Source organism: Chaetodon auriga, chromosome 4, assembly GCF_051107435.1.
Source record: "Chaetodon auriga isolate fChaAug3 chromosome 4, fChaAug3.hap1, whole genome shotgun sequence".
Classification (NCBI taxonomy): domain Eukaryota; kingdom Metazoa; phylum Chordata; class Actinopteri; order Chaetodontiformes; family Chaetodontidae; genus Chaetodon; species Chaetodon auriga.
This window is the reverse complement of record NC_135077.1, coordinates 22,937,162-22,961,962: the sequence shown is the minus strand read 5'-3', so window position 1 is coordinate 22,961,962 and position 24,801 is coordinate 22,937,162. Positions and strand designations below refer to the sequence as shown.

General features: G+C 43.5%; 1 protein-coding gene across 5 annotated transcripts in view; it reads left to right on the top strand.

The window, feature by feature from the left end:
- Positions 1-24,801, top strand: part of rptor (regulatory associated protein of MTOR, complex 1) — a 162,616-nt gene that overhangs the window by 51,938 nt on the left and 85,877 nt on the right. For all 5 annotated transcript variants that reach the window (XM_076727982.1, XM_076727986.1, XM_076727987.1 and 2 more), the window contains exons 5-7: positions 7,469-7,627; positions 10,447-10,593; positions 18,825-19,000. In XM_076727982.1, the coding sequence (XP_076584097.1) occupies positions 7,469-7,627; positions 10,447-10,593; positions 18,825-19,000 (482 nt within the window). The remainder of the gene's footprint in view (positions 1-7,468; positions 7,628-10,446; positions 10,594-18,824; positions 19,001-24,801) is intronic.

Sequence of the window (24,801 nt, the reverse complement as noted above, 5' to 3'; positions counted from 1 at the left end):
AAGCTGTGGTTTTGGGACTGAGAAATGGCTGCAGGGGTACCGTAGTCTTGACAGGAGGTGTGTGCTGGCAGAAGGAAGGAGATGTGTCATCACTCCCTCTGCTCCGTCCGACCTGCTGTGAACTGACTCAGCCCGGACACACTGAACCCAGCAGGACTGCTGTCACTGGGGAAATGAGTACCGCCGGCTCACCCCAGCGCTCACTGCTATTTATCAAAGGGGCTGTACTTTCTCAACTAAATTTGAAGTACACTTAATTGATCCCTGGAGGGGAATTGTCTTTTTGCTTCCCCTCCTTTTCTGGTCAGATCTCATGGCTGCTGCAGTATTTCTGAAATCATTCGGGTTTCGAGTTTCCCTTTTAATACCTCGCTGTCAAGAAATCACCAACGTATTTACTTTTTAAGATGATGACATTGAACAAATGTAGAGAGCATCTCTGTCCCCAAAAGTCCTCTTTGGCTACATTTTCATGATCTCATTATTGTCTATTGGTAGAGGTGATATAAGGACATGCGTGCATTTTGAGGAGATTAGATTACTGCAATGCGCTATCAAAACAAAAACATCATGGTTTATTGAAACATTCAATTGGAAGACACAAACTCTTACAGAATTTAAGCTCCAAGTACACTTCATTGGCGTCACTTTAAAATCCTCCTATAGGTTTTTAAGACACTACCGCCAGACCTCTCAGGTGGTCAAACTCTGAATCAGATCTGGAGCTGCTAAAGGTGCTTTGAGTTACCGTGGACCTGCCCTGTGGTATGCTGCAATCTATAAAAAATGTATCTACGTTTAAATCTTTGCTCAAAACTGTCTTGCTTTCCCGGCATGTGAACAGTATTTCTTTTTTTTTTTGTGTGTGTGTGTGTGTGTGTGTGGGTATAAAGCTTCCTGTTTTGTAAATCCTATGAAGAGTGTGTGTGTGAACGTATTATGGATTTGTATAAATATATGTTGTTTTTCATTGTTATGCCATTGCATTGCATATACTTGGTGTTTTTAAGTCTCATTTTGAAGCACATTCTGTAATGTTGTAATGCTCTATAAATAAAGTCTCGTCTCAATCAAAACAATAACCAAAGACAGAGTTTGACGAAGTTGTGCACTAGCGTGGGATCGCGGCGGTTGTGGTCTTCATTGTTAAACAACCACCATTGCCGTGTTATTTTTAGGTTAGGATTCCTTCAGTGTTCATGGTTCAAGAGGGTTTTTACCACAAGCTGAATTCCCCTCCTCCTCCAAACAGACCTGATGACTAAAGCTGGCAGAACACTGAGTAAAAGCAGTTTCACTTTACATCAGAGTTTTGTCGTCGCTCTTTGGTGGACACAGCTCAGCTGGACACAGATGAGCTGCTGTGAACATTAGCTCAGCTTTTTCTAGGTGCTCAGCTTGTTTTTAGGTCGGGATTCCTTCAGTGTTCATCGTTCACAAGGATTTTACTGGGATCTAAATTATAGGTATCCTCCTCTACAAAGACCTGGCATTTCAAACTGGTATAAACACTGAATGATGCAGATGACATTAAAAATCAATGTCTCTTTGGCAAACACAGGGCGGATTACAGCCAGTGCTTTTGGAAAGCTTGCTAACGTTATTGCGAGAAAAATACTAACTGAATGAATATGTTTGTTGGCTAGTTTGCCAAAATTACTTGACCAGCTAACGTGATCCATCATATTAACTTAGGCAACAATACAAAGCAAAGCAATCGCTGTGAGAGCACCGCAAGGCAGGGCTGGCCAACTAGCTAACTGTAACCTAAGCTAAGCTGGGGTTGGCTGACTGGCTCTTCAGGACACGTGGACGGGCACCAGTTTTACCCAATGGAAACTCTGTATGGAATCCATCTCAGCTTCATATAAAAACATGGAAAGTGACAAATCACTGCCGAATTTTGCTTGATTGGATCTATACAATGAAGAATTGTCATGCGATGTTGATATAATGTTAATTCTAATGTTTATCAACATAAATGTCTTTCTTTTTTCCTTATTTGTTATTAATAATTAATGCTACCAAATAATAAAGCGGTCAGGTTGGGAATCCATGCAGTTATGCATATTTCGCCATGGCACGTTAAAATTCGCTTGAAATATGATCATTGTGTCTTGGTTGTAGCTGAAGTTACACCTTAAAAACAAGTGCAGGTCCTGGGTTATTGTTCTTCTGTTCCCAGGATTTTCAGGAAAAATATTAACATATATGAAACTAAACAAATGTATCCCATTTGTCTGCTGATCATGGCCACCATTTCCCCCACATGTTACAGAGCAGGATGCATTTTCTGCTTCACTCTGATTCCAACTCCTCCGTCATTATTTATGCTGGATGAAGTCCGTTTACAGACTAGAATAATGCTCACTTCTGCCTGAGCTCCTCATAGTCGTCACAGAAGAACGATAAATCCTTCAACTGCAGTCAAGCTAAGCGTGATTTACTCTCAGCTACCAGAATAACCGTCTTACAGTTGTGTTGCATGTGCTGTAATGGCCAGCGCCAGCTTTCACGGAACACAGTAACCATTTAACCATTACAGAAACAGTAATCAGCTACAGCGATGATTGAAATCTGACTTTTCTTGTCAGTAGTGATCTCCTCAGGCAAAAGCAGCAAGAGGAGACAAAGCATTGAAACAATTCATCTGAGCATTCTTGTCCTGCATCAGTCTCTCATGTTTCTCTCTGGTCGTCCAGCGTACTTCACTTCCGAACAAGCCCAGTGTTACTCACATGCTGATTGGTAATTGAGGGGACAGAGGTTGACTGTGCTCATTTCCTCTTTCTGACAGCAAGTGGCTGCTGCTGTCAGTGTCATCCAAGTGAACGTGTCCTTTGAGGTTTTTGTTGTCCTTCAACTTGAGCAGATTACCTCTTTCAGAGGAGTAATGAAAGGGACGCATTCCATTAAGCTGCATCGCGTGTTAGTAAAACGTTCACTGTTATAATGAAGGTGATTTCTGTTTCTGTTGGAGTATTAGCTTTCCATGTGTCCAGTGTGAGGAATGACAGAGCAAATGCATCTTCACAGGCTGATTTCACCTTTAAAAGATGAAGTGCTTTATCATGATGGCAACTTAAAATGCTGCTCGACTTTCTAACTTGCATCCAGTTGTTTGCCATCACCGCAGACATCGCCTTTTTTGTTGTCTAAAGTGCAGCCTGATGTGTGTGACAGCCAGAGTGGCTCCTACTACATCTTACAGCTTAGCAGTCTGTATTTTAATTGCATCCTGAATGCTTATGGTGCTTTGAAAAGGTCGCCTGTTCTCAGTAAATGACATGATGATGAATGGCAACAAAGCCGGCTCAGAGCACACTTTTAAAAAGAGTTTGTTTCCTGTGGCCTTGATGGATATAATGGAGATGTTTCGCAGAGGTGGTGTGTGGTCAAGAAGCAACAGGCAGACAGCTGCGGTGTGTATCTACCTCTGGAGAGAGTCGGTCCCCGCAGGAGGCTGGAGCTCCTCCTTCAGGTCAAGGTGGCTAATGTTAGGATATGAGTCAAGTTTTACACACACACACACACACACACACATTTAAATGTACTCTCCGAGGTGTCTTCCTCATACATATGAATCTCTCGATGCCACTTGAATGTAATACGCCTGACTGTCATGAATGTAAATGAACAGCTTTGCTAAAGCCTCTAAATACAATTTGACCCCCACCCACCCCTCCCCTCCATACAAGCTCTGATTTCAAATGGTATACCTCCATCACTGGAGATCCCTCACTAACACCATTATGCCATTCAGATAGCACTTGATATCATCAGGATGAGCGCTTTGTCTCTGGGTTTCAAACGCTCTTATCTGATTATACCCAATCAGCCAGCCAGCCCTGCTGTCACGCTGCAATTCAAGCTCATCCAGATACAGGAAGCTGAAATGTAGCGTCTTTGATAAAGGTCTGTTCAGTTTGGCCTCTGTAGGATGTGTGATGTGATGAACAATGAGCAAGTGATAATTTTATTCTGTAAATTGGGACAACAAATCACAATTAATAATTAGGATTACAGCATCTGGCATTATTTAGATGATAATCACTCAGCTGTATTTAAACAGCAAGTAGCACACATTGCTTTGGTAGCATTGTTATATAACTTCAATAGAGAGGACTCTTAAGAGCAGGTTTGTTTTTGCTATAAATTGTATCAGAATCAGAATCAGAATCAGAATCAGAATCAGAAAAAGCTTTATTGCCAAGAATGCTTTTACACATTTCTGTGTATACTGTGAATTCCAAAATAAAATAAAGTACTCTTTTAATTCAGTGTTGAATTAAATTTTTTCCAGTCTACTTTGTGATTTTTGTAGCATGGTTAAGTTGCTATTGATGCTCCTAATTAAAATCCTACCAGGAACAGGTGGAATTATGCCTTTTTAGATTCTTAAAAGTTTTGGAAAGATGGCACCGCTGGAGTGATTTTAGCAATTTATCTTGGAAAAATCTCTGTTTGAGAGGAGACACTCAAAGCAGAATGGCATGATGTGTTGATGAAATTAGTGCTGTAAAAATGGATATTATACTGAACGAATCAGGACAACATGTCAACATTTTGAGTTTGTATCAAAAGCAAACAGCATTATCAGCCATTTTAAAGGAGAGCCAATCAAAAAGCAGGAAGAATTCTCACTAAAATAGGCTAAACTATACTCCTGTCTGTCACGCGAGTCTGCAGCTTGCTTTCTTCTGCAGTCCAGAGAAATAAAGATGGATTTTTTTTGTAATTTGACGGCCATCTCACGTTGGTGTCCTTTTGTTTATTTCCTGAAATCCGATTCAAATCAAGTCTTTGTCTTGTAGTTTTTCATCAGGTTGAGTAGTTGCAAGTTTTGTGAGAAGCTGAGGTTAAAATACGGCCTCTCCTGTGATTCAAAGCCATTTGACAGGAGGCAGGCTGTTCGGTAAAAGGCATGTTAGTTATGTAACAGAAAGGCTTTGGCGAGTGTGATAATGATTCAGACTGGTCTAACCGGGCGCTTTTCTGTTGCATAACTAGTTGACACCTCTGTGTCCCTTCCATCCACGCACATACAAACACTTGATTTAATGAACCGAAGGAGCACAAACAATGCACATGTCCTCCGTCTCCAACTCTCGGTTGTTTAAAGTTTCTCGAGCAGCTTTTTCACACCGCGCACACACCGGGGTACAGGCACGAGCAGCACGCTGACTTCACACTTCTAAAATCTAAAAACCGGACAAGAATGATCTAAAGTAAGCGACAGGTGGCGGAGAAAACAAGTTGACAGCCGTGGAGCCGCAGAAGCACCACCTCAAACTCAGCGTTCTGTCTTAGTTTGTTTATGTGCAGTGAAAAAGCAGCTCTGTGCCTGATTTGTACAACAGCGTCGTAACAGATGTTTGCACAACTGGTACTATATTGTGTCATATTTAATACCCTTCCTACTCCCAACAGCTTGTTTAATGTTCACACTGGAAGGTGTAAAACCTTGTAAAAGCTTCCTTGTTTACCCACAATTTACTCTGCTTTGGTAGCGCTCGTGTTTCCGGCGATGCCAGAGAGTTTTTGAAGCCGAAATTGTCATCGTTCAAAAACATGAAAGGATCTGATAAGGTTTGCCATCTTTCAAAGCACAATGTCTTTGAGTTAATATGATCACTGCAAACAAAATGTCTCCATCGGGTCTGCCAGCTCTTTAGTCACTTCTTTACTGAGTCAGTTCTTATTTTCGGGCTGCACAGAAGACAGCGTGTTCCAAATGTCACATTTTCTATGCAAACCTTTTCTCTTAAACCTAAGAGAAAGTTTTTATTGTTTATTTCTTTTTTTTTTTATTTGGGCTTTAGTGTTTTGAATAATGTGCAGTTGAACTGTTCATAATTAGTTTTTCTCCTGTTGGTCATGGATCAATTTGTACAGCCAACAAACAAACACCGTGCAGCCTACTAATTTATTATAACTAGTTTGTGGGTGAAATATTTAGAGGCAACGCCTTTGATTAAATGTACTATAAATGATTTGCAATTTCACAGAGGTACAAAGTGATGAACACACGCAAATGTGGAGCAAATTTATGGAAAAACAGTTTATCGAAATCTTTTTTATCTTTATCTTTTTATTTATGGAGTCAGTGTCATCCTGGAAAAAGATCACGTCCTTTGGAGTCGTTTCATTGAAGTGTGAAGTTGCTTAAATCTTTTCTCTTTCCATCTTGGTCCAGAATTGAGGTCAGCTGGGTCTGGCCAGCGTTTTTGTACACAACTCGGAGCATGATGGGATGTCAACTGTTTGTATAGAAGCATTTGCCTCTGTTTCTTCACCTGGCTGATGTACTCTGGCGTTTCCTCGCTCACCGTGTGTATGTAGCACTGTCGGTGTGTTTAGAGTGCTTTTAGATGAGGCTGTTTAACAACTATCCCTGATATCAGGTGAAAAGGCTGAGTACACAGTGAGTGTACCTGTAGGAAACACTAAATGTGCATTACAACGTGGCTGAAATTAATGTGAACTTGAAACTGTGGAGTTTGACGAGTGGAGCTGGACTCAAGTTATTTCAGTTTTCTGTTTCCTGATCTGTTCAGCCGTTTTCTTGGCTTTTAAATGTCAGCACAGTGCTACTGTATCAGGCTTTTCTGTTGTCTCTCCTTTATTATTTAGTGTTTCCTTGAATTATCACACGTCTTTAACAAGACAACCATCTCATGTGGCTCCGAGCTGCCTGCTAGCCAGACATGTCAAGCTGTTTCCTTTATGCACTCCTCACTGTACCTTTCAACGTGAAAATATATGAATAATGACATGTCAAAACTAAAAATCCAATCTGTTTAGTTGATATCGTAGAGCCCTACTTATAGGAGAAGTAATGACCATGACGTGAGGAACAGTGTGTTTTCCTGCCTGGTTTTTGGTTGTCGATCATAGGAACATCTATAATGACAACAAACAGCTGCACATGAGTCTTGTTTCTGTAAATCACTTGGATCACAGTGACTCTCTACCCCCAGTTCCTCTGTCGGATGATGCTTTGTGACTCACACAACATGAAGAATTATGTCATGAAAACCACCAGGATGATTCCCCACATGGCCATGATCTATCATTCATCCAGAGATGAATGTCTGCATGTATTCTTACAGGCGTCTCTCCTTCCCCATAGTATTGTTTGCTGTATGTTACATTCATCTAAACCCCTCCAGTACCGGCAGGAATTGCATCATTTAACATGATGAATAGGGTTGTGATGCTTGGTCTACTCCTCTGTGTATTTGCAGGCATGATAAGTGGTGAGTTTTAGTAAACCCTATCTGCAATACACATGTCCATGACTCCTTTGTTACCTGAGCAATCTTGACCAAATATTACTACGGTATGGAAAACACTACGTCACAAAATGTCATGGTTGGGAGATGCAGTGCGGTCCATGCCAGAAACATTGATTAAAGATGTAAAATAATCACGCTGACACCTTCCTCTCTTCTGTCCTGTTTTTCAGGCGCGTTACAAACAGAGTCTGGACCCCACGGTGGACGAGGTGAAGAAGCTGTGCACGTCGCTGAGACGTAACGCCAAGGAGGAGCGAGTCCTCTTCCACTACAATGGCCACGGGGTGCCGCGGCCCACCGTCAACGGAGAGATCTGGGTCTTTAATAAGGTACCACACACTCAAATGAGAAATCTGTTCAAGACTTGATCTTACATCTTTTGCGAGATGTTACGAGTCCTGTTATGTTCGCATCAATAATGCAATTATAATGTGGTGGAAACAAGCAGAGAACAGCCCATTAAACACCGCGCTGTCATTGGATTAGTGCAGTAAAGCTCCGAGCCTCAAAGAGTATAGACACTGCTGTAGTCCAGTTCTGCTCACATGAATAAACCCCATTTGTTACATGTCAATTGCATTTATTGAGCTGTGGAGGTCATTCGGCGATTCATGGGACATGTAATTAATCCACGCAGTCACTGAAGGCTTAATGCTATCATATAAACTATCATATAAGCTGCAGTATGTACTCTTAAAGAACGAAAATAAGCGCAAAAGTAATTAGTCCCGACAATATCTATGCCCTGCCTTTCCCACTGTGTCCCTCTAGGGTGGGCTATGTGACTTTATTAATCTTGGATCTTATTGGACATGACTTTCATTACATACTCTTAACAGCCTTACAGAGAGTCGTCCAGAGAGCGCGGATACAATTTCAACTGTCCAATCGCATGTGCATCATGGCCTGCATGTGTTTCCTGCGTTCATTTGGAGCATTAGTGTTCATCTTCAGAAATGGAGAAACATGTTCAAGATACATGAACATCAACAGCACATTCAGGAAGAGGAGATCAGGATGCGAAGTAAGGCTGGTAGTGGGCAAAACGAGCAAAATTGCAACAGCATTGCTGAAAAACACGAACTAATTGTTGAAAGGCTGGTACTTCTTTGACTATTCGGACAATTCCAGCAACGAGTTGAGTTCTAATATGGGTGTTCCTGCCTTGGCCTTTGCTTTTGTGTGCGTCCATTGAACTGTAAGTGCTTTAAGAACTGTGAGTCCTTGTTTGCGATGAGGACCACTTGCTCCTTTCTTATTCAATGCTGCCAGTTGCCAGCGAAGGGCAGCTCAATGTATGTGACGTTGGCTTTCACCTGTGCAGAGCTTGTGCGTAATTGTACTACATTCAGTGTGTCCTTTCAATCATTTCATATATCAAAGCTCGTTGTATTGATATGTTCACATTTGATCTAAGCACATTACACACTGTTAGCATTGGCTGTATTTCTAATTCACCCAAACACTCAATATCATATGTAAGGCACACAGCTGGAAATTTATTGTTGAATTGTGACTACTTTGATAAATAAGTGTTTCTGTCCTAATTCCACTGTGTGTCAGTGCTGTACATAGCAGTGAGTCCTTTACAGTACACTGTTTATCATTTGTTTGCGTTGTATTCTTCTTACATTTATTTCACCTCACACTCCCGCGTGCAAACCGACATAGGCAAAGGCATCTTCCCAGACACCCTGTCAAGACTGTTCAGCAGTGAAGTTCTCTTTACTTGAACCTCGAGACTATTTGTGATGTAATCAGTCACTTTTCAGTGGTGGGCTGTGATTTCCTGGAACCCCAATACATGAGAGAGGACACTGTCAGCCCTTTAACTCTCTGTTACTAATAGAGTTGAGTACCCTGTCTCTCAGTATTAAATACTCCAACAGTCTAAAGTATAATGTTTAGGGCCCAGGAGTTTTCCAGTTGTCGTTGTGGGGACACTTCCCATAAAATCCACTGGGTCTTCAATTACTCAGATGTTGGGATTAGATGAAGACTCCTGTGTTGGTTCTTGCAGCCGGCAACAGAGTAAGTGGTTCCTTCCATGCCTGTGTGTTACAGGAGTTGGCACTTCAGTGAGGAAAATATTAGTTACTGGGTATAACTCCAGTTCTATGAGTGCGTGCGCAGCCCTCTACCTGCATGTTATTGTAGCTAAAACCTTTTGGGTGGTCAAGGCAGAGCGTGACACCAGTGACAATGATGAAACCTGTATACCACCCACCCCTACAGCATGCAGGCAAAATAAATAAGAGGAGAAAGAAAACAGTTAATCACAGTGCTGAAACACCAAAAGCTGTTAAACTGTATGTGGACTTCTGGTATTCAATGCAGTGATAAATAAATGGTGATGTAAATGAAATTAAGCCATATAGAAGAATTCAATAATTTAGAGAAAGGTGGGCTGACATTCTTGCAGTTGAAATTGTTGAAATGGAGTAAACAAAGGGACCCCATCAAAAGGGGCCTGGGCATCAAGAAAAGTGGCCAGAAAGTACCAAATGACTTAACGCTTAATGTTAGGGTGGAGCCCCACTGTCATGCACACTCACTGATTTTGAATCGGACTTAAAATCCTCGAGTTGTTCTCCAGCTTGTCCTATAAGTAAGCACCCACTCATAATGATGCACCGCTGCTGTCTGGGCTTAGCTGTTGCCTCCACGTCCCCAGCACACCCTCGGGTCTTATGTCCTCTTCTCTCCGCTGTTCTCCTTCCTCTTCCTCCACATATTACTCCTTATACTTCTTCCTCTTCCTGTAAAATGAAGATGCTGTGTCACTGGCTGCTGAAACAGGCCATCAGTGGGGATTTTGTGTTGAAGCTGTGTCAGGGGAAGAGGTGTAGAACCAAATTTTCCATTAAATATAGGGCATGACACCTTTATAGCACCATGGTTATGAGATTTATTACCTCTTTCTGTGTTCCCATCATCCTCATTTTTCTGTCTCCCCCACTCTCCCTCATTATAATTTTCTCTTTTCAACGGTTTCTTCCCCCCTCTGCTCCACTCACACTCTTCATCAAACAGATGACGGGTTAATAATTAAACACAAATCTATAAAAGTGAGTTGTCAGCAATAACATGATGCCCCGTCTCTCTCTTTCCCCGCTCTGACGTCTCCTTTCTCATCTCTCTCTTTTAGAACTACACCCAGTACATCCCGCTGTCCATCTACGACCTGCAGACGTGGATGGGGAGCCCGTCCATTTTCGTCTACGACTGCTCCAACGCGGGAATCATTGTCAAGTCGTTTAAACAGTTCGCCCTGCAGAGAGAGCAGGAGCTGGAGGTGGGCGGCCGTGCAGACAAACACACAAATGGTTTACTGCGTGTCACAACATAGCAGGCATGAATTAGGTGTAGGGTTGTCATACAAACACACACACAGTTGGTGTGCAGGCAAACAGGGCGAAATGAACCGCCGGTATTTACGAGTTATTAGTGGCAAAGTGGGTGATCTGTCATATGCACACACACACACACTCATATATATACTGTATTTACAAGGTGAACTTAAGTGGTGTCACCGAGTGTTGGCTCACGATTCTCCTCTTTAATCATCTCTCTGAAAAATCCAGGATGTCCTCAGCGCTGTGATCCAGCCAATCAAATGGGCATCTGGCTATGAATCATGAGTTTGGTCCAAGGAGTACAACCACACCACCACCCCCCCCAAACACACACACATACACACTCACTGATTCGCTCAGATACACAGCGCTACCAGCCCCAGTCCTTTCACCGCTTCATCTTTTTATTACGTTTTTTTTCTCTCCCGGCTACGGCATGTTATGTGAATCCCTAATGAGATGGGGCTGTCATTCATCTCAATTATTCATGGAGAACTTTCAGCCAGACTGTAGATTAGCTGGAAAACGAGAGCGAGAGAGAGAGAAAGGTACAGGATGAACAGTACGGAGCGGAGAGATGGGAGGTAGAGCGAGAGCGAAGAGGAGCCGCTGTGAACGCTGCGTTTCCCGTTGAAGTAAAGGTGAAGGCAGCAGCTAAACTGCTGAGTTGCCGCAGTGTTTGACAGAACTCATCACATGTGTCTCTCCACCCTCTGCCTCCCCGCTCGTTCCTGTTCAAGTTTGTGGAGGTCATGGCAGGGCTGCGCCGTCAGGGCTAAAGTCACTCTTCTGACTTTGCTAAATATCACAAAGATTTATTTTTTTGGTTTTATGAATCAGAAGAACTAAGCTACTTTTCTGTTAGCAAAGCAAGAAATATAGACGTACCAACAAAAACAAAGCAGCTGTGAAAAAAACAAAAACACATCAGGTGTAACCCTCATTCCTGCAGCAGAAATGACTTTCTGTAACTCTAGGTGGCTCACAGCAGCAGCAGCATGTCTGCACTGGTGTTGGTTCTCTTGACTATAGGCGGTGCAAGCTGGAGTAGAACTACAGGTCCAGAGGTCCAGATGTTCAGGTGTAAAACTGCTGGTACAACAACTCTGCTGTTGAGAGCGTTGTCTGCTTCTGTCCTGTGGTGGCAAAACACAATAACAGCCCGGGTCAAATGAACGTACCTGGAACTATACTTTCTGTTGTTTGTTTGACAGTTTTGAAAAGCAAATATACTGAAAGCTTTTACTTTGGATTTTCGGACTGCATATTGACAGTGAACTGACCCTCCAACCTCTTTTGCCAAAAATGTGAGCACGGTAGGCTTTCGGTGGAGTAGAAGTAGCGAGGAGGCTGGGGGACGGGAGGTCAGGGGAGCACAAACGACCCGGTCTTGTAGCTAGATCGTACAAGGGTTACTGAGTAATGGGCCACTGGGGGTTCTCCCAAGGCTGCAGCCAGGATGAGTTTTAGCTCCAGCCTTCTGTTGTTAGTTGAGTGAAATTCTAGCCAAACCTTAGCTTTAATGCCCGTAAAGCTAGTGAAGTGGCGATGGTTGACGTAAGCTTAGAGATGCTGTGTGCCTGATGCAAGAATGTACAAACATTTGATCAGTCATTTTTAGAGCCAATATTTTGCTCTTTCAAAGCAGGGCACACTGTGCACTCCAAAGGTATTAGCTGCATGGCTGCTCAAAATGTATTTATTTAAAGATGGTAGCCTCGGGGTTTCAGAGGAGAATAAACGGAGGAAGTCCCCCTGTTAGTGGGGGAAATTGCGTAATGTCCCTAAGCAATCTGACTTTTCCACCTGAGTGCTTGGCCTCCTCAATCACTCACACAGGAAGCGTTTAGCGGGGAGGGCTAATGGAAGATGAGGGAGAGAGGCGACGACTTCCAGAGACTTTTTAATCATGCAGGAAATGATCCACGCGGGGAGCCCCCCGCGTCGCCCACACACTGTCGCGACACTCTGCGCATGCACATGGGTACCCCCGAGAGGAAGCGTGCACTGACGACACGCACAAACACACACACGTGCTTTGGCAGCCATTTTTAAATGCGCCCTGTTGACACATGCACGATGCACCCATTTGACATGGCACAACAGGCCTGATCTCAGCAGGGACTGTATTATTTGAAGAGGCAGTGATGCAGAGGAAGACAAGAGCATGAAGGAAAGCGGCTGAAGGGAAGATTTGAAAGGGGGAGGTGTTTTATCACTCCTCCACGGCACCATATCAGCCTCCTCCTGCAGTCTATCAGTCAGTCAGTGTCTGTGGGTGTGTGTGGGTGTCTGCTCTGAGTGCTCTATTATAGGGCCACCTGCTTCCTTTTAAATATCTCATCACTTCCTGCATGCACTCAGCAAACATGCTCACTGCATTAGCTGCGGGGCAGAAAGAGGGGTGTGTGTATATACCCTGCAGCACGCACAGCAGCAAGCTGTGAGAGCTTGGTGTGTGTGTGCGTCCGTCTATCTGTCTGTCTGTCTGTGTGTCTGTATGTATGTGTGTTGTGGGGTAGGTATTTGTGTTGCTAGCATTTCCAGGATGCTCACTTGAAACCTCCACAGGCTCCTTCTACCATTTGAATGAATAATTAATGCACTGTGCATCTATGAAATGTATTTCTTGACTAGAGTTGCGTCTGGTGGCCCTGCATGCACGTGCATGACTACGCCCCTCTGCTGTGATTGGTCTCAGAGGATTAGCCTTATAAATTAGTGTGACTTCTTAAAAACAGCAATTCTCAGCAATGAAATTGTAGCCTGATATCCCCGGTGGAAGAGAGAGAAAAGAAAGCTGTCATGGTGATTTTCATGGTAATTTGTGAGATTACAATATGCTAATGTGATAATTACAGTGGATGCTTGGCATTAATCAGCCTCCGCTGGCAGTGTTGTCGTATTTACCATTAGGATTACTGCGGCACGCCGTCGCACGCTTTCTCCAAATTTTCAGGAGACAATGTTCTTCTTAGGTTGACACAACAAGAGGCTTTAGAAACACGCCGCTTTGTTTGTGATGTCTGTCTGTGCTCGCGAGTCGACATTTTCCTCATTAGAGGCAGAGAAGAGGAATTATGTTACAAGAAGATTGGCACGGATCCATCCGCACGGCAACAGTCAGGCTCCCACTCACGCCTGCAAGCATTTCAAAAAGAAATGAAATATGCATGTTGATGGAAAAAAGACATGCAGAATTACATACGTTATCACCCCCCCACCCCCCACCCCCCCCATTAATTAAGACTATTCTTCTGTATTTTTAATATCATGATTTATTCATGTGTGTTTGCAGATCTCCTTAAAGAGCTGTTCTGTAAATAGTGAGATCTGAGCTTCAGCGGCTGCCGCCTCTCTTCCAGCACATATTATGGAGTCAGCTAATGAGTTATTGGACTAGTAGAGAGCAGGAAGGCAATGCAGTATATACAGGAGGAGGGAGGCATTACATAAATCTACAGTGCCTCATCACAAGCCTTTTTTGCAGTTTGATTAGCTTAACTGAAGACCGACTTGAACGTTTGAATCAGGTCACGGCAATTTTATGAATAGAATTCAGACGCTTTCTTGACTTTTCTTTGCTGCTTTTTTCAAGGGATTTTTTTCAAAGCCCACAGGAGGAATGACATATTTTCTTGTTTTGTTTCCCAGGCAGCCTGCTCAATCATTTGTTGTCTTTGTTTTCTTGTCTCATTCTCTAAAATTGACTCTGTTCACCCTCTGGGTGCAGAGAGACTAGCACGTCTCCTTCGTGCTCGCCTCGGGTCGTGTGGGTTTACCCCACCTTGCATCAGATGCTGTGGTAAAGCAGACAGCGAGCTGGGAGGCAGAGGGGGTAGTTTACATTCAGGACCCCCGGTGTGTTACTGCTGTGTTTAGGCTCGAGTTTAAGCTGTTGGGTGGGTTCTGTGTATGTTCTTAGGCTACATGTCTAACCATGCTTATATGACAGGACTTTGAGTGTGTTTAACACTCTCTGCCAGGCACTCTGAAGCTTTCTCCCACCCTCCTCCTGCTCAGCCTTCGTGCCTGTAGCCCCCAAAGTGTTTGCCAACACAAAAAGAGTTTTAGCACTTGATGCAACATTTTCCGCTGCAGTAAACAGCTGTTAGGGGTGTCTACGTCTCTTCAAGAGGTCCTACAGTAACAGTTTGCAGTTTATACACACACACAGTTATTGTATCTACAGTGAGCAGGGCCAGGTTTGTAACATGTGATCAAAGCCGATTTATTCATCCTCACAAATGTTTCAATTAAACTGAAATTGGCACATTTGAACTGTTGGAAGGTGCGTCATTGATAGGACTGCGTATTGAAAACTGCTTCTGCATTGGAACTGGATGCTTACCAGCTCAAATAATATGCCAAGAGTTGTAACAGGGATTTGTTCAAAGAGCAGACAAAACCAAAGTCAATAAAATCAAATAAATTAAATTATTCCCCAAATGGTGGGTCACATGTCGAGTCCTCATGCAGCTGTTGCCAAACTGTGGGACAGAGAAGGCTGAAGATAAGTGCTTCGGTATTACACTGCCAGCAGAGCAAGAAGAGGAGGGCATACTGAAATGACACACATGCTCAAACAGCCCCTGTGCACATGCATTAATGTGTGGAGAGATGTCAGAGCGAGGGAGCTGCCACGTAGTCAGGCACCACGAGCAGTTAGCGATTCGGTGCCTTGCACAAGGCTCACGCTCTGTTCCAGCTCTGACCACCTTCTGGTTCCCAAGCCAAGTCCCCACAGACTGAGCTACTGCCACCACGGCTAGTGGGTAAAACGTGTCCAGCTGGTGATTAGCCAGCAGCCCAGTGTTTGAGCAGCAGCACTGTCTGCTCTCCTGTGAGTTTTCCCACACACCTCCCACTCAGGGTTGTCTTTTCTTTACACTGACATGCTGACTAATTACTGGAAAGCCAACGTATGATGCGATCAATCTATAGATGGCTGTCACCCGACAAGCTGCATCCGACATGTCCCGGTGTGCCTCACCTCTGATCAATAGTGCTGTTAATAATTGCCTCGTTAAGTACGTGGCCTTCATCTTGTGATATGGCACCTCAGTTCCTTCTTCCTGACAAACCCGAAGCCTTTTGCACTACTGAAGGTCACATAATAATTTCTCAGACTTTTTGCAGGTGAGGTGACCTTTAGAAAGAGCCCTGACAGTTCTCTCAATCAAGTTCCTGAACAGAGTCCTTTAATACTACTGATACCGAGTCCGGTCATATCCTTGTATTTACTTACTTTGTGATTGATTATGTTTCTGATGTATTGGAATATCCAGTATGTTTAAAATAACGCTGATATGATGAGAAACAAAGAATGCCACCTCTGAAATTCATGTGCAACGATCCACTAGAGAGACGTATCACTGTGTTGGAGTTGCTGGAACATCAGAAACATTGAGTGGAAACACAAAACCCACAACCGCAATGTTTCATGTCATCCTGTCATCAGGTTGCTCACAGAATTAGCGACCGCCGATCTGACCTGCCGCTGCCGATGTCTGTCAGCCAGCCAAGTCTGATCCAAGCGAGGATCAGCGCCGGCTGAAAAGGAGAAGCTGCTGCCTCAATGTTTGCTGCACTGATCTTTGCTAATAAGAAAGAGAGAAACAAATGAATCAGTTCAGGAGCTTTTAGTGCCGGACGATATTGGATGTCTGACGTCTGAGTCAGTGCCACTGCTTTTTACGTGGATGTTCACTGAAGTACTCGCAGCGTAGAGCCTGGCTTTCATCAAAAGTAGCAGGTGGAGGTGAGCAAAACACATCAAAGTAAAGAAGGATCAGCATTTGATTGGCTTTACTTAAGCTGATACTGATCCATTAAAAGACGCCCTTATTGGCCCTGATACTGATCACTTGTTTTGGCAGGAACGTCCCTTCCTGACAGTGAAATTGTTTGACATTCACACTGTGTGTGAACTCAAAACGGACTCAGAGTCAGTTAAAAATGACAAGAAACACGAAGCAGGAAGCAGTGTTTCTTGGAATAATAGACTTTTTCAGAAAAGAAGCGATAATAGTAAAACTAATAATAATCTCCCTCCCTAATTCTTTACTAAAATTAGGTAGAGCTGCAAAGTGAAAGCAGCAACCCAAAGCAGTCAGCGATGATGAAGGGAAGTCTTGGATTGCTGCCTTCATTAAGACCCACAGCTCATTAAAGTCTACTCAGCAAAAGACAGAAACCATATTGAACTCCCAGCAAACAAATCAACAGTACAACAGCACAATGAGCACATAAATAGTCAAGAGGTCCAAATTTAATTAAAGTTTTACATCATATGCAAGGTTCCTCCGTTTTTCACGTGTGCACGTATTGAGTGAGGCGTACCAGAGTGTGGACATAACACGCTAATTCTGTTTTGAGAAGAGACTGGAGGATTGGTTGCCGCTGAAGGCCGCCTGCTAAGGGGGCAAGCAGGAGGGAAATGTCCTCCCAGGGATCAATAGCGTATCACATAATCATTACGTTCTCAAAATGTCTCATGCAGTATGTCAATTGTAATGTTTCGCTTGGAATTATTTGGTGGCAAACCTCAATTTTTGTATCTTGTGCAATCAAATTTCCTGTTTTTATGCAACAGAGGGAGAGCAAAATGAAAATATCAGTTTTATTGCTCATCTCATGCTGCCCATAACGGAAGCAAACGTTGGCTCATTTTTTTCAGTTTTCAGTGAGGTTTTTTGTCTCTTCTTAACTCATTTTGAGCGTTTTACGCACAAAACAGCAGCTTATAAAGATGAACATGAGGGGCATTGTTCAGCTGGTACTACATGTGATGCTTTTTAAATGAGAATGAGCTCACTCATGAGCACATGAGTTTTCTGGCCTCGGTGAAGTCTGTTGCTGAGAGCTGACAGTGATGAAATGGATGGTAGATTTCCCTTTGCACAAAAGTTTTCTTGGAGTTCTGAGATGGTGAAAAAATGTGTCGAGCACAAACAGCTTGCAACAATAATGACAACAGTTCGAGCAGGATTGTGTAGGCGGCACCAGGGTGCTAATGCCTTCACCTGTCGCTTCGCTGGACATTTGCACAAACTCACACTTGGACTTGTGACTTGTTTTTGCTTCAGCTATCGAGAAACAAGAGCTCTGCTTCTTTTCTAGTTTCTCTTTATTCTCTGTGCCTCCTTTTGTCTGTATATCTCTTAATATCCTCTAATCTCCTTTATACAATCATGTGAACCTCTCTCCATCCTTGCCTGTGAACGACTGAGTCTTTCCAGGATGCTCCTTTCATACCCAATCATGATACTATCACCTGTTACCAAGCAACCTGTTTACCTGTGGAATGTTCCAGCATTCCACATCTTTCCCAGTCTTTAGTTGTTTCTGTCCCAAATAGTTTGAAACATGTTGCTGCATCAAATTCAGAATATATTTACAACAAATAATGAAGCTGATCAGGCCAAACATTAAATATATTGTCTCTGTGCTGTTTTCAATGGAGGTTATGTGTATATGTGTCTTTAACACAGCGTCCCATCTTGTCGGGCATGAGAGTTGTATATCAGTCTGGAGCTGCTTCTCTTTGTCTGTCTGTGACCTTTCATGTCATGTTTTATCTGGTATTCGTCTCAACTTCATCATCCTGTCTGTTTCCCTCGTCCCCTCACCTCTCTTCTGCTGCTGTGTCTAAACCTAAAGCCCTTCGAGCACTGACACAATACCAGGATTTCGCCCTCTGTGACAGTGGTCGATCCTAGCTGCTGTAATACCAGAGCAAACAAGGAAACCCATCAGGCAGTCAGCGCCATCTAGGTGAAACACTTCACTCTGCTTTTTTTTTTTTTTTTCAATAAGTGTCAGCAAATGGGTTTGTCTCTCCACGTCTGCTGTGTCTGACAAACACAAGCACTGGCCACAAACAAGTTTCACCTCTTTAAAGTCCGGTTGTGTCACCCAGCTCATCTTCTCTTCCTGTCCCAATGCCCATCAGTCATTTCCTCAGATAGGTCGGGTTGTGCAGCAGCTCAGTAATTCAGTGTTTCGGGCCTGACACCCAGACGTCGCTTTCTGTGCTTGATATTTTAGATCTAATTGTTCTGTTACACCAACAAATTTTAGTTCCGTTTCCATATTCCTGGGTGTGGCTCAGGTGCTCATTGCGGCCGATTGAAGGTAAACAAGCAGTGTCATGTCTTTGTGTGTTCAGGTGGCGGCCATCAATCCCAGCCACCCGCTCGCTCAGATGCCCCTGCCGCCCTCCATGAAGAACTGCATCCAGCTGGCTGCCTGCGAGGCCAGCGAGCTGCTGCCCATGAACCCCGACCTCCCGGCCGACCTCTTCACCTCCTGCCTCACCACGCCCATCAAGATCGCCCTCCGATGGTAATGTCTCTCTCGCACTTTTCCGTCCCTTCTCCATTCAGAGTATGTGCTGTGTTCATGCTGAGGTGATAGGCTAGCTGGGGTTCAGCCGTTGGTAACTGTTAACATTTAAACAGTGTTTTTCATAGATGTGTCCAAACAGGCTTTAAACAGCGGGAAGAGAAACTTTGAATTAATGCACAGGAGCTGTACGAGTATGTGCTTTCTCAGTAGGTTTATGAATGATTTCAGGTGACAATTAAAAGGTTATAATCATATTGAAGTTATGTTAAATTTGTGGGTTATACTTCTGCTAGATGATGCTCCGTTCCTCTGTAATAATCATACAAAGGACCACACATCTTCCCTTGGACCATGCAGGAGAGCGTGTCAGTATTTAAGCCTGTTAGCAGCAGGTTGGATCCCTGCTCGGACGCTCTGAGGACACAGTGATGCGTCCTGTGCAGAGAGCGAACATTCCTCTGAGCTCTGACCCTGCTCTGCATTCAGCTGCGATGAAAAATATTCAGCTATGATGAAAAACATAAACCAACATCATCCACAGCGATGCGTGTGTGATGAGCCGTGCTGAGGCAGCTCCGGTAAAACAGATGACCAATATTCAGGCAAAATGTGTTCGTTTGGGAGACTTGGCTGATACGGTGGCCTGATGTAAATGCAGCTCGATGCATCATTCGGAGGACTGTACTGCTGGAGCTCCAAGCAACCGCAGGAGCGCACGGGTTACATCAGCCAGTCAGCTGCGTGTGGGGCACGATGAGTGTTTGGGGCTTGCACACCCAGGCAAAGGTGATTGCATCACCTCTGATCCCCTATCAACACAAAACACACACGCATACACACACACACACACACACATAGATATATCATCTATGTTCAATATGTGCCTGTACTGTGGCTCTGCTTCCTGTGTACAAGTATCCAAAAATGTATGAATAGTTAGCTTTGAATGTTTGCTCTGATTCATCGTCTTTACTTATTCTTTGATCAGATGTTCCTTATTTAAATGAGGAAGGAGGTTAGCTTTCATTTTACACTGTGTTTTATTAGATGAGGTTCCCAGGTGGCTGCGTGTGTTAAGACAAGATTAAACACTGAAGCATGAAGAATTTGGCGAAACATGTTTATCTTCTACAAACCCGGGCATTGAAAAGGAGCTTGCCTGGTGTCACTGCTGAAGCTCAGCTAGGATGTTAGCTGGTATTAAAAAATACAATTTACACTCAGCCCTTTCAGAGATCAGTGGTTGGGCAGAGGTGGAAAAAAAAAAATATGTAAGGGCATCCATTAGTGCTTTGCATCACGTTTTCTCCACTGGATGGATACCCGGAGGACTCTATCACTTTTTTTTTTTTTTCTTCCCGCACAATGGGCCACTGTAGAGGGCACTTTATCGTGTTTTATCTGCCTCGGGGGCATTCAAGAGGACTCTTTTTGGTTTGGTTTTTGAACATGGGGGTCCCCCTGGCTCCAGCTCTGTGAACACACAACAAGCCCCCCCCTCACTGTTTAAATCAGTGAAATGATTTATTCAAATCTGTCTCTTCAGTTAACGGCCAACTAACTTGCTGACTTGCATACAGCTGACAGCGATTGACAGCGGTCTGCCCCCTGTGGTATCAGCTGCAGTAGTTCACCATCTGGCCCTGTGAGCGGTCACTGCATCTCATGCTTTTGGATAATACTTTGAAAGAAAGTTTGGTAATATCCCACTTTCGTTCATCTCTATCAGTTTTAAATCACATCTCTGCTTTGGCGAGATGTGTTTCCTGCAGTTTTCTTCTATTTTTTCTTTTTGTACACAGAGTCACAGGAGGAAAAGCACAGGTGTAAATAATGAAATGGATTCTTTTCCATGTAGCTGCTTTGATTTCAAGGTCCTGCTATTGTGCATTCTGGCTCCCTGCCTCACCGCCATGTCTTACTGGGTTACAGAAGAAAGCCTTTGGTCATGTTAATAATGACACTTGTGCTTTTCCCATTATGTCAAATCAAAAGATCTGCTGTGAAAAAGGTCCATTCAGTCCTGATTGTGTGTGTCTTTGTCAGAGGATTTCTAAAGGAGAGAGTGAATTCAGTTTTTTTTTTGTATGCTTGAGTTCATTTGGGCAGTTTACTTCTCTCTTCTCGTTTCATTTTGCCTTAACACAATTTATGCAACCTGGTAACATGCTTTCTAATGCCCAGAGAGATGAGTGAGAGGGTGTGAACACAAAACGGTAAACAAAAGTAAAGACTTAAAATGTGAGAAAGACAACACCAAGATAATCCTCAGCCGCTGGGTTTAAAGAGATTTCTTGTTACGTGACATTGGGAAAATGCCGCTGAGCACCTCATCCTCCGTGCGCTGAGCTACCTGCTCAGATACAGTCTGTATCTGCAGTGTACAAAGTCCCTTTGGTGCCATAAATCATTACTTACCCGCACTGCTTTTTGCATTTTAATGAGGGAATTCAGTTTGCGCACACTAAAAGTCACAGGGATGATTTAACATATTTCCAACAAGAAATGTGAAAAGGGAAGAGAGAGAACTTTTTTTTTTTTTTTTGAAAGTGTGTAAGTGAGAATGACATGCTGCCTTCAGGAGGTGTCCTGCAGCTAGCCAAATGTTTTTTCTCTGCCAGAAACGTTGAAGAGTTTCGTTTATCTTCCTCCTCTCTAAATCCACATCCCGCCATGACCTTCAGCATAATGAGGTCTCAGTATTACGCCATTAATATTGATACGCCTTACCAACGTTCCATTCGGAGAGCAAGTTTTTGAAAGCCTGCTGGATGATATTGACCAAACTATTCCTTAATACTCTCTGCCCCCAAAAAAGGATGTTGTGGCTTCCAGGGGAAAGTTGGGACTGACCCTCTCTATTAATGAACCTTTAAGCTTCAGTGGTTTGTATGAATGAATTTAATTTGTGGATCTGTAATGAAGAAGGAATTTAGTTGTGCATTACTGTCAAGTTTGATAAACTATTTCACCATAGCGTTACATGAACACTAAAGAACAGAATGTTTAAACAAATTACTACTTTAATTCATTCATTCAGGCTTTATTTGCAAATGTCTGCCGTACGTTAATGTTGGATTTCTATAAAAAATGCATGCCGCAAATCCAGTCGTTTTTCGGTGTTTAGTTTCCCTCTTAAAACGTCTCATAAAGTGGATTTCATTCATTCAAGACTTGCTCCTGTCCCAATTTGTTTGAAATATATTGCTGCCCTCAAATTCAGAATAAGCTTATATTTACAAAAATCATTGAAGCTGATGAGGTCAAACATTAAATAAAATGTCTTTTTACCGTTTTCGAATCAGTTTATGTCAAAAACGATGAGCAACCTTTAACAAACTTTAAATGAATCGATGTTGTGGAAGTTACATTGAGTCAGTTCACTGACTCTGTGTGAGCCACTGTGCTATAGAAATTGCCTTTTTCCCATGATTGCCACTTGTGGCCACGGCGGCTGTTGTTCAGTAAAGATTACATAAACTCACTTTAAACTCAAGGCCTTGGAGGAGGCAACACTGCGCGCCTCTGGAAAGGACATTTGCAATTCCAGACATAGTATACAGCTGCCGCTCAGCGTCCTCCTGCCAGGTTTGGTAGAGAATAACAATTTGATTAAAAATAGTCCCAGTGCTGGAGAAACCTCCACACCAGATGAAGTACACCAGCTGTGGCCGGCATCGACATTAACCTGCTTTCGCTGAGACCCGGAGCTCTTCACGACTCTCCGAAGATGCCGCGGCTCCCTCCCTTCCCATAGTTTGTTGCTGTCTCTCCTGTTTGCTTATTATTTTCTAAATAAAGACATGCCAAGCTGTCTTCTTAATTTCATACAGCCCCAGTGTGAGAAACAGTGAGAAAATGAGGACGGGGTGGGGTGGAGTTTGGCAGGGTTAGAGTGGGCGGATGGAGGGATTCACTGATGTGCCGGCTTACCTTGGCTTTAAATCTTTAATGAGATGCATTGAGGGATGGATGATGGGGTTTACAGAGAGGAAGAGAATGAGTTGGGGAGAGCAAGGCTGAGTGAGTGCATGTGTACCTTTCATTGCTCAGCTTAGCAGAAAATCAGTACTGATGGAGCGCCATCTTCAAGGGATTTCCCCTCTGCTGCGATGGATGGGGAGGGATGGTGGAGGTGAGCATCTGAAAATAGAGAGGGAGGCAACAGGATGACACCAGGGGATCGCAGGGTAAAGAAGAGAGAGATGGAACGGATGAAGGAATCAAAGCTCGGGGTGTGTCAGCAATGTCAGTCAGTCTGATGGTGCAGTTGGTCTGTACCGCTTTGGTTCAGGGTGAAGAATTAATACAGATATCGATGTTGATGCAGCGTTCAAGATCCCACTTCTCAGGTGGTTTGGTGCCGTGATTATCCCTTTGGCACAATGAGGTAGTTGTTCTCCATTTTGCATTAATGAAGAAAACATCAATTGCCTTGTTTACTATTAAGTTAATGGGCCATTGAAAGGATCAGATGATGAAGTGTTTTACAAGCGCTGCCTACTGGAACTCACTCACACACTCTAAAGTTTCAAACCAGTCACGGCAGATTGACTTGAATATTCATTCACATTTAAACATTAGTTTAAAACAAGAAGTTGTTGCCCTATTTCGTAGGACCTTCATGGTTCATGACTTTGACCATCCCTTGACTTTCATCTGCAGCAGGGCTTCTCAAACTTATCTAATATGGCGAGCACCTCAACTAATTTGGCGACCAAGGTGACGCACTAAACATCAGCATGTTCATATTGTCATTTTAACGTGTGTGAACGCACTCACATTAGAGCACGGCACAGCATCCTAGAGCAAACATGGCTGTCAGCTCTTTTAAAGAGCCACATTTAGCCACTCTTGAAGATTATAATTGGACGAGCTGAGGACCATCATTGCCGGGCAGATGTGAGGGTGCAGCACCTCTGTAATTCAGCGCTTGAGGGAAAAATCAGGCAAAAGAGACGAATCTCTGCAGAATGCAAAACAGACCAAGCCAACTCCTCAGCAAGTGTCTGCTTCTGTCTAGTTTTACACCAACACCACCAGCGTTACACATGCTAACCGTGCAGCTGGGCTGCTGGGGATTCATGCATGCCTGTACGTACACTCGGGCTGTGTGCACATACTGTTACTGCTGATGAGGATGTGTACATGTTGGCCTTTGAACCTCGCTGCTCAGCTTTGACGGGTGACCCCAAGCGGCATCCCATTATCTTCATGTATGTGCTGTAAACAGTACACGAACCTTTAACAACAGAGACACAGATGGGATGCTAATTGGCTCACATGACCACATCTTGTATTCCTTTAATTCTCTGGGCTTTTCCCTTACACACTCACACACACATGTGCATGCATGCACACACAACAGCGTCTTGTGGCTGCATCCCTGTCCTCCCGTTCCCAGCTCCTATTGGTGGAACAAGAAATGTTATGAATTGTTGCCCTAACATACACTCACACATGCACCACACTGTTGTTGTTCTGGGGCCTCGACTTTAATAACTGACATGTAAATGACTTTCCCGTTCATCTTCCCCCTCTTGTCTCTTAATGTAGGGTCAACTACAGAGGAAGCTCTTACATAACATTGCATATGCCTTAGCTGACTACATTCTGAGACCTCTGTGGATTGAAAGAGAGCAGCAGGTTTAGCTCAGTAAACCCATCGAACATACATACTGATTGTAAAATCTGTTAGCTCCTCTGTGCCCTGGGCTTGACTGTTGGCTGACATCACACCATATTTGTTGAGTCAGTTAAAATATTTTCTGTGGCCAGATCTGTGGCATGCCTCATCC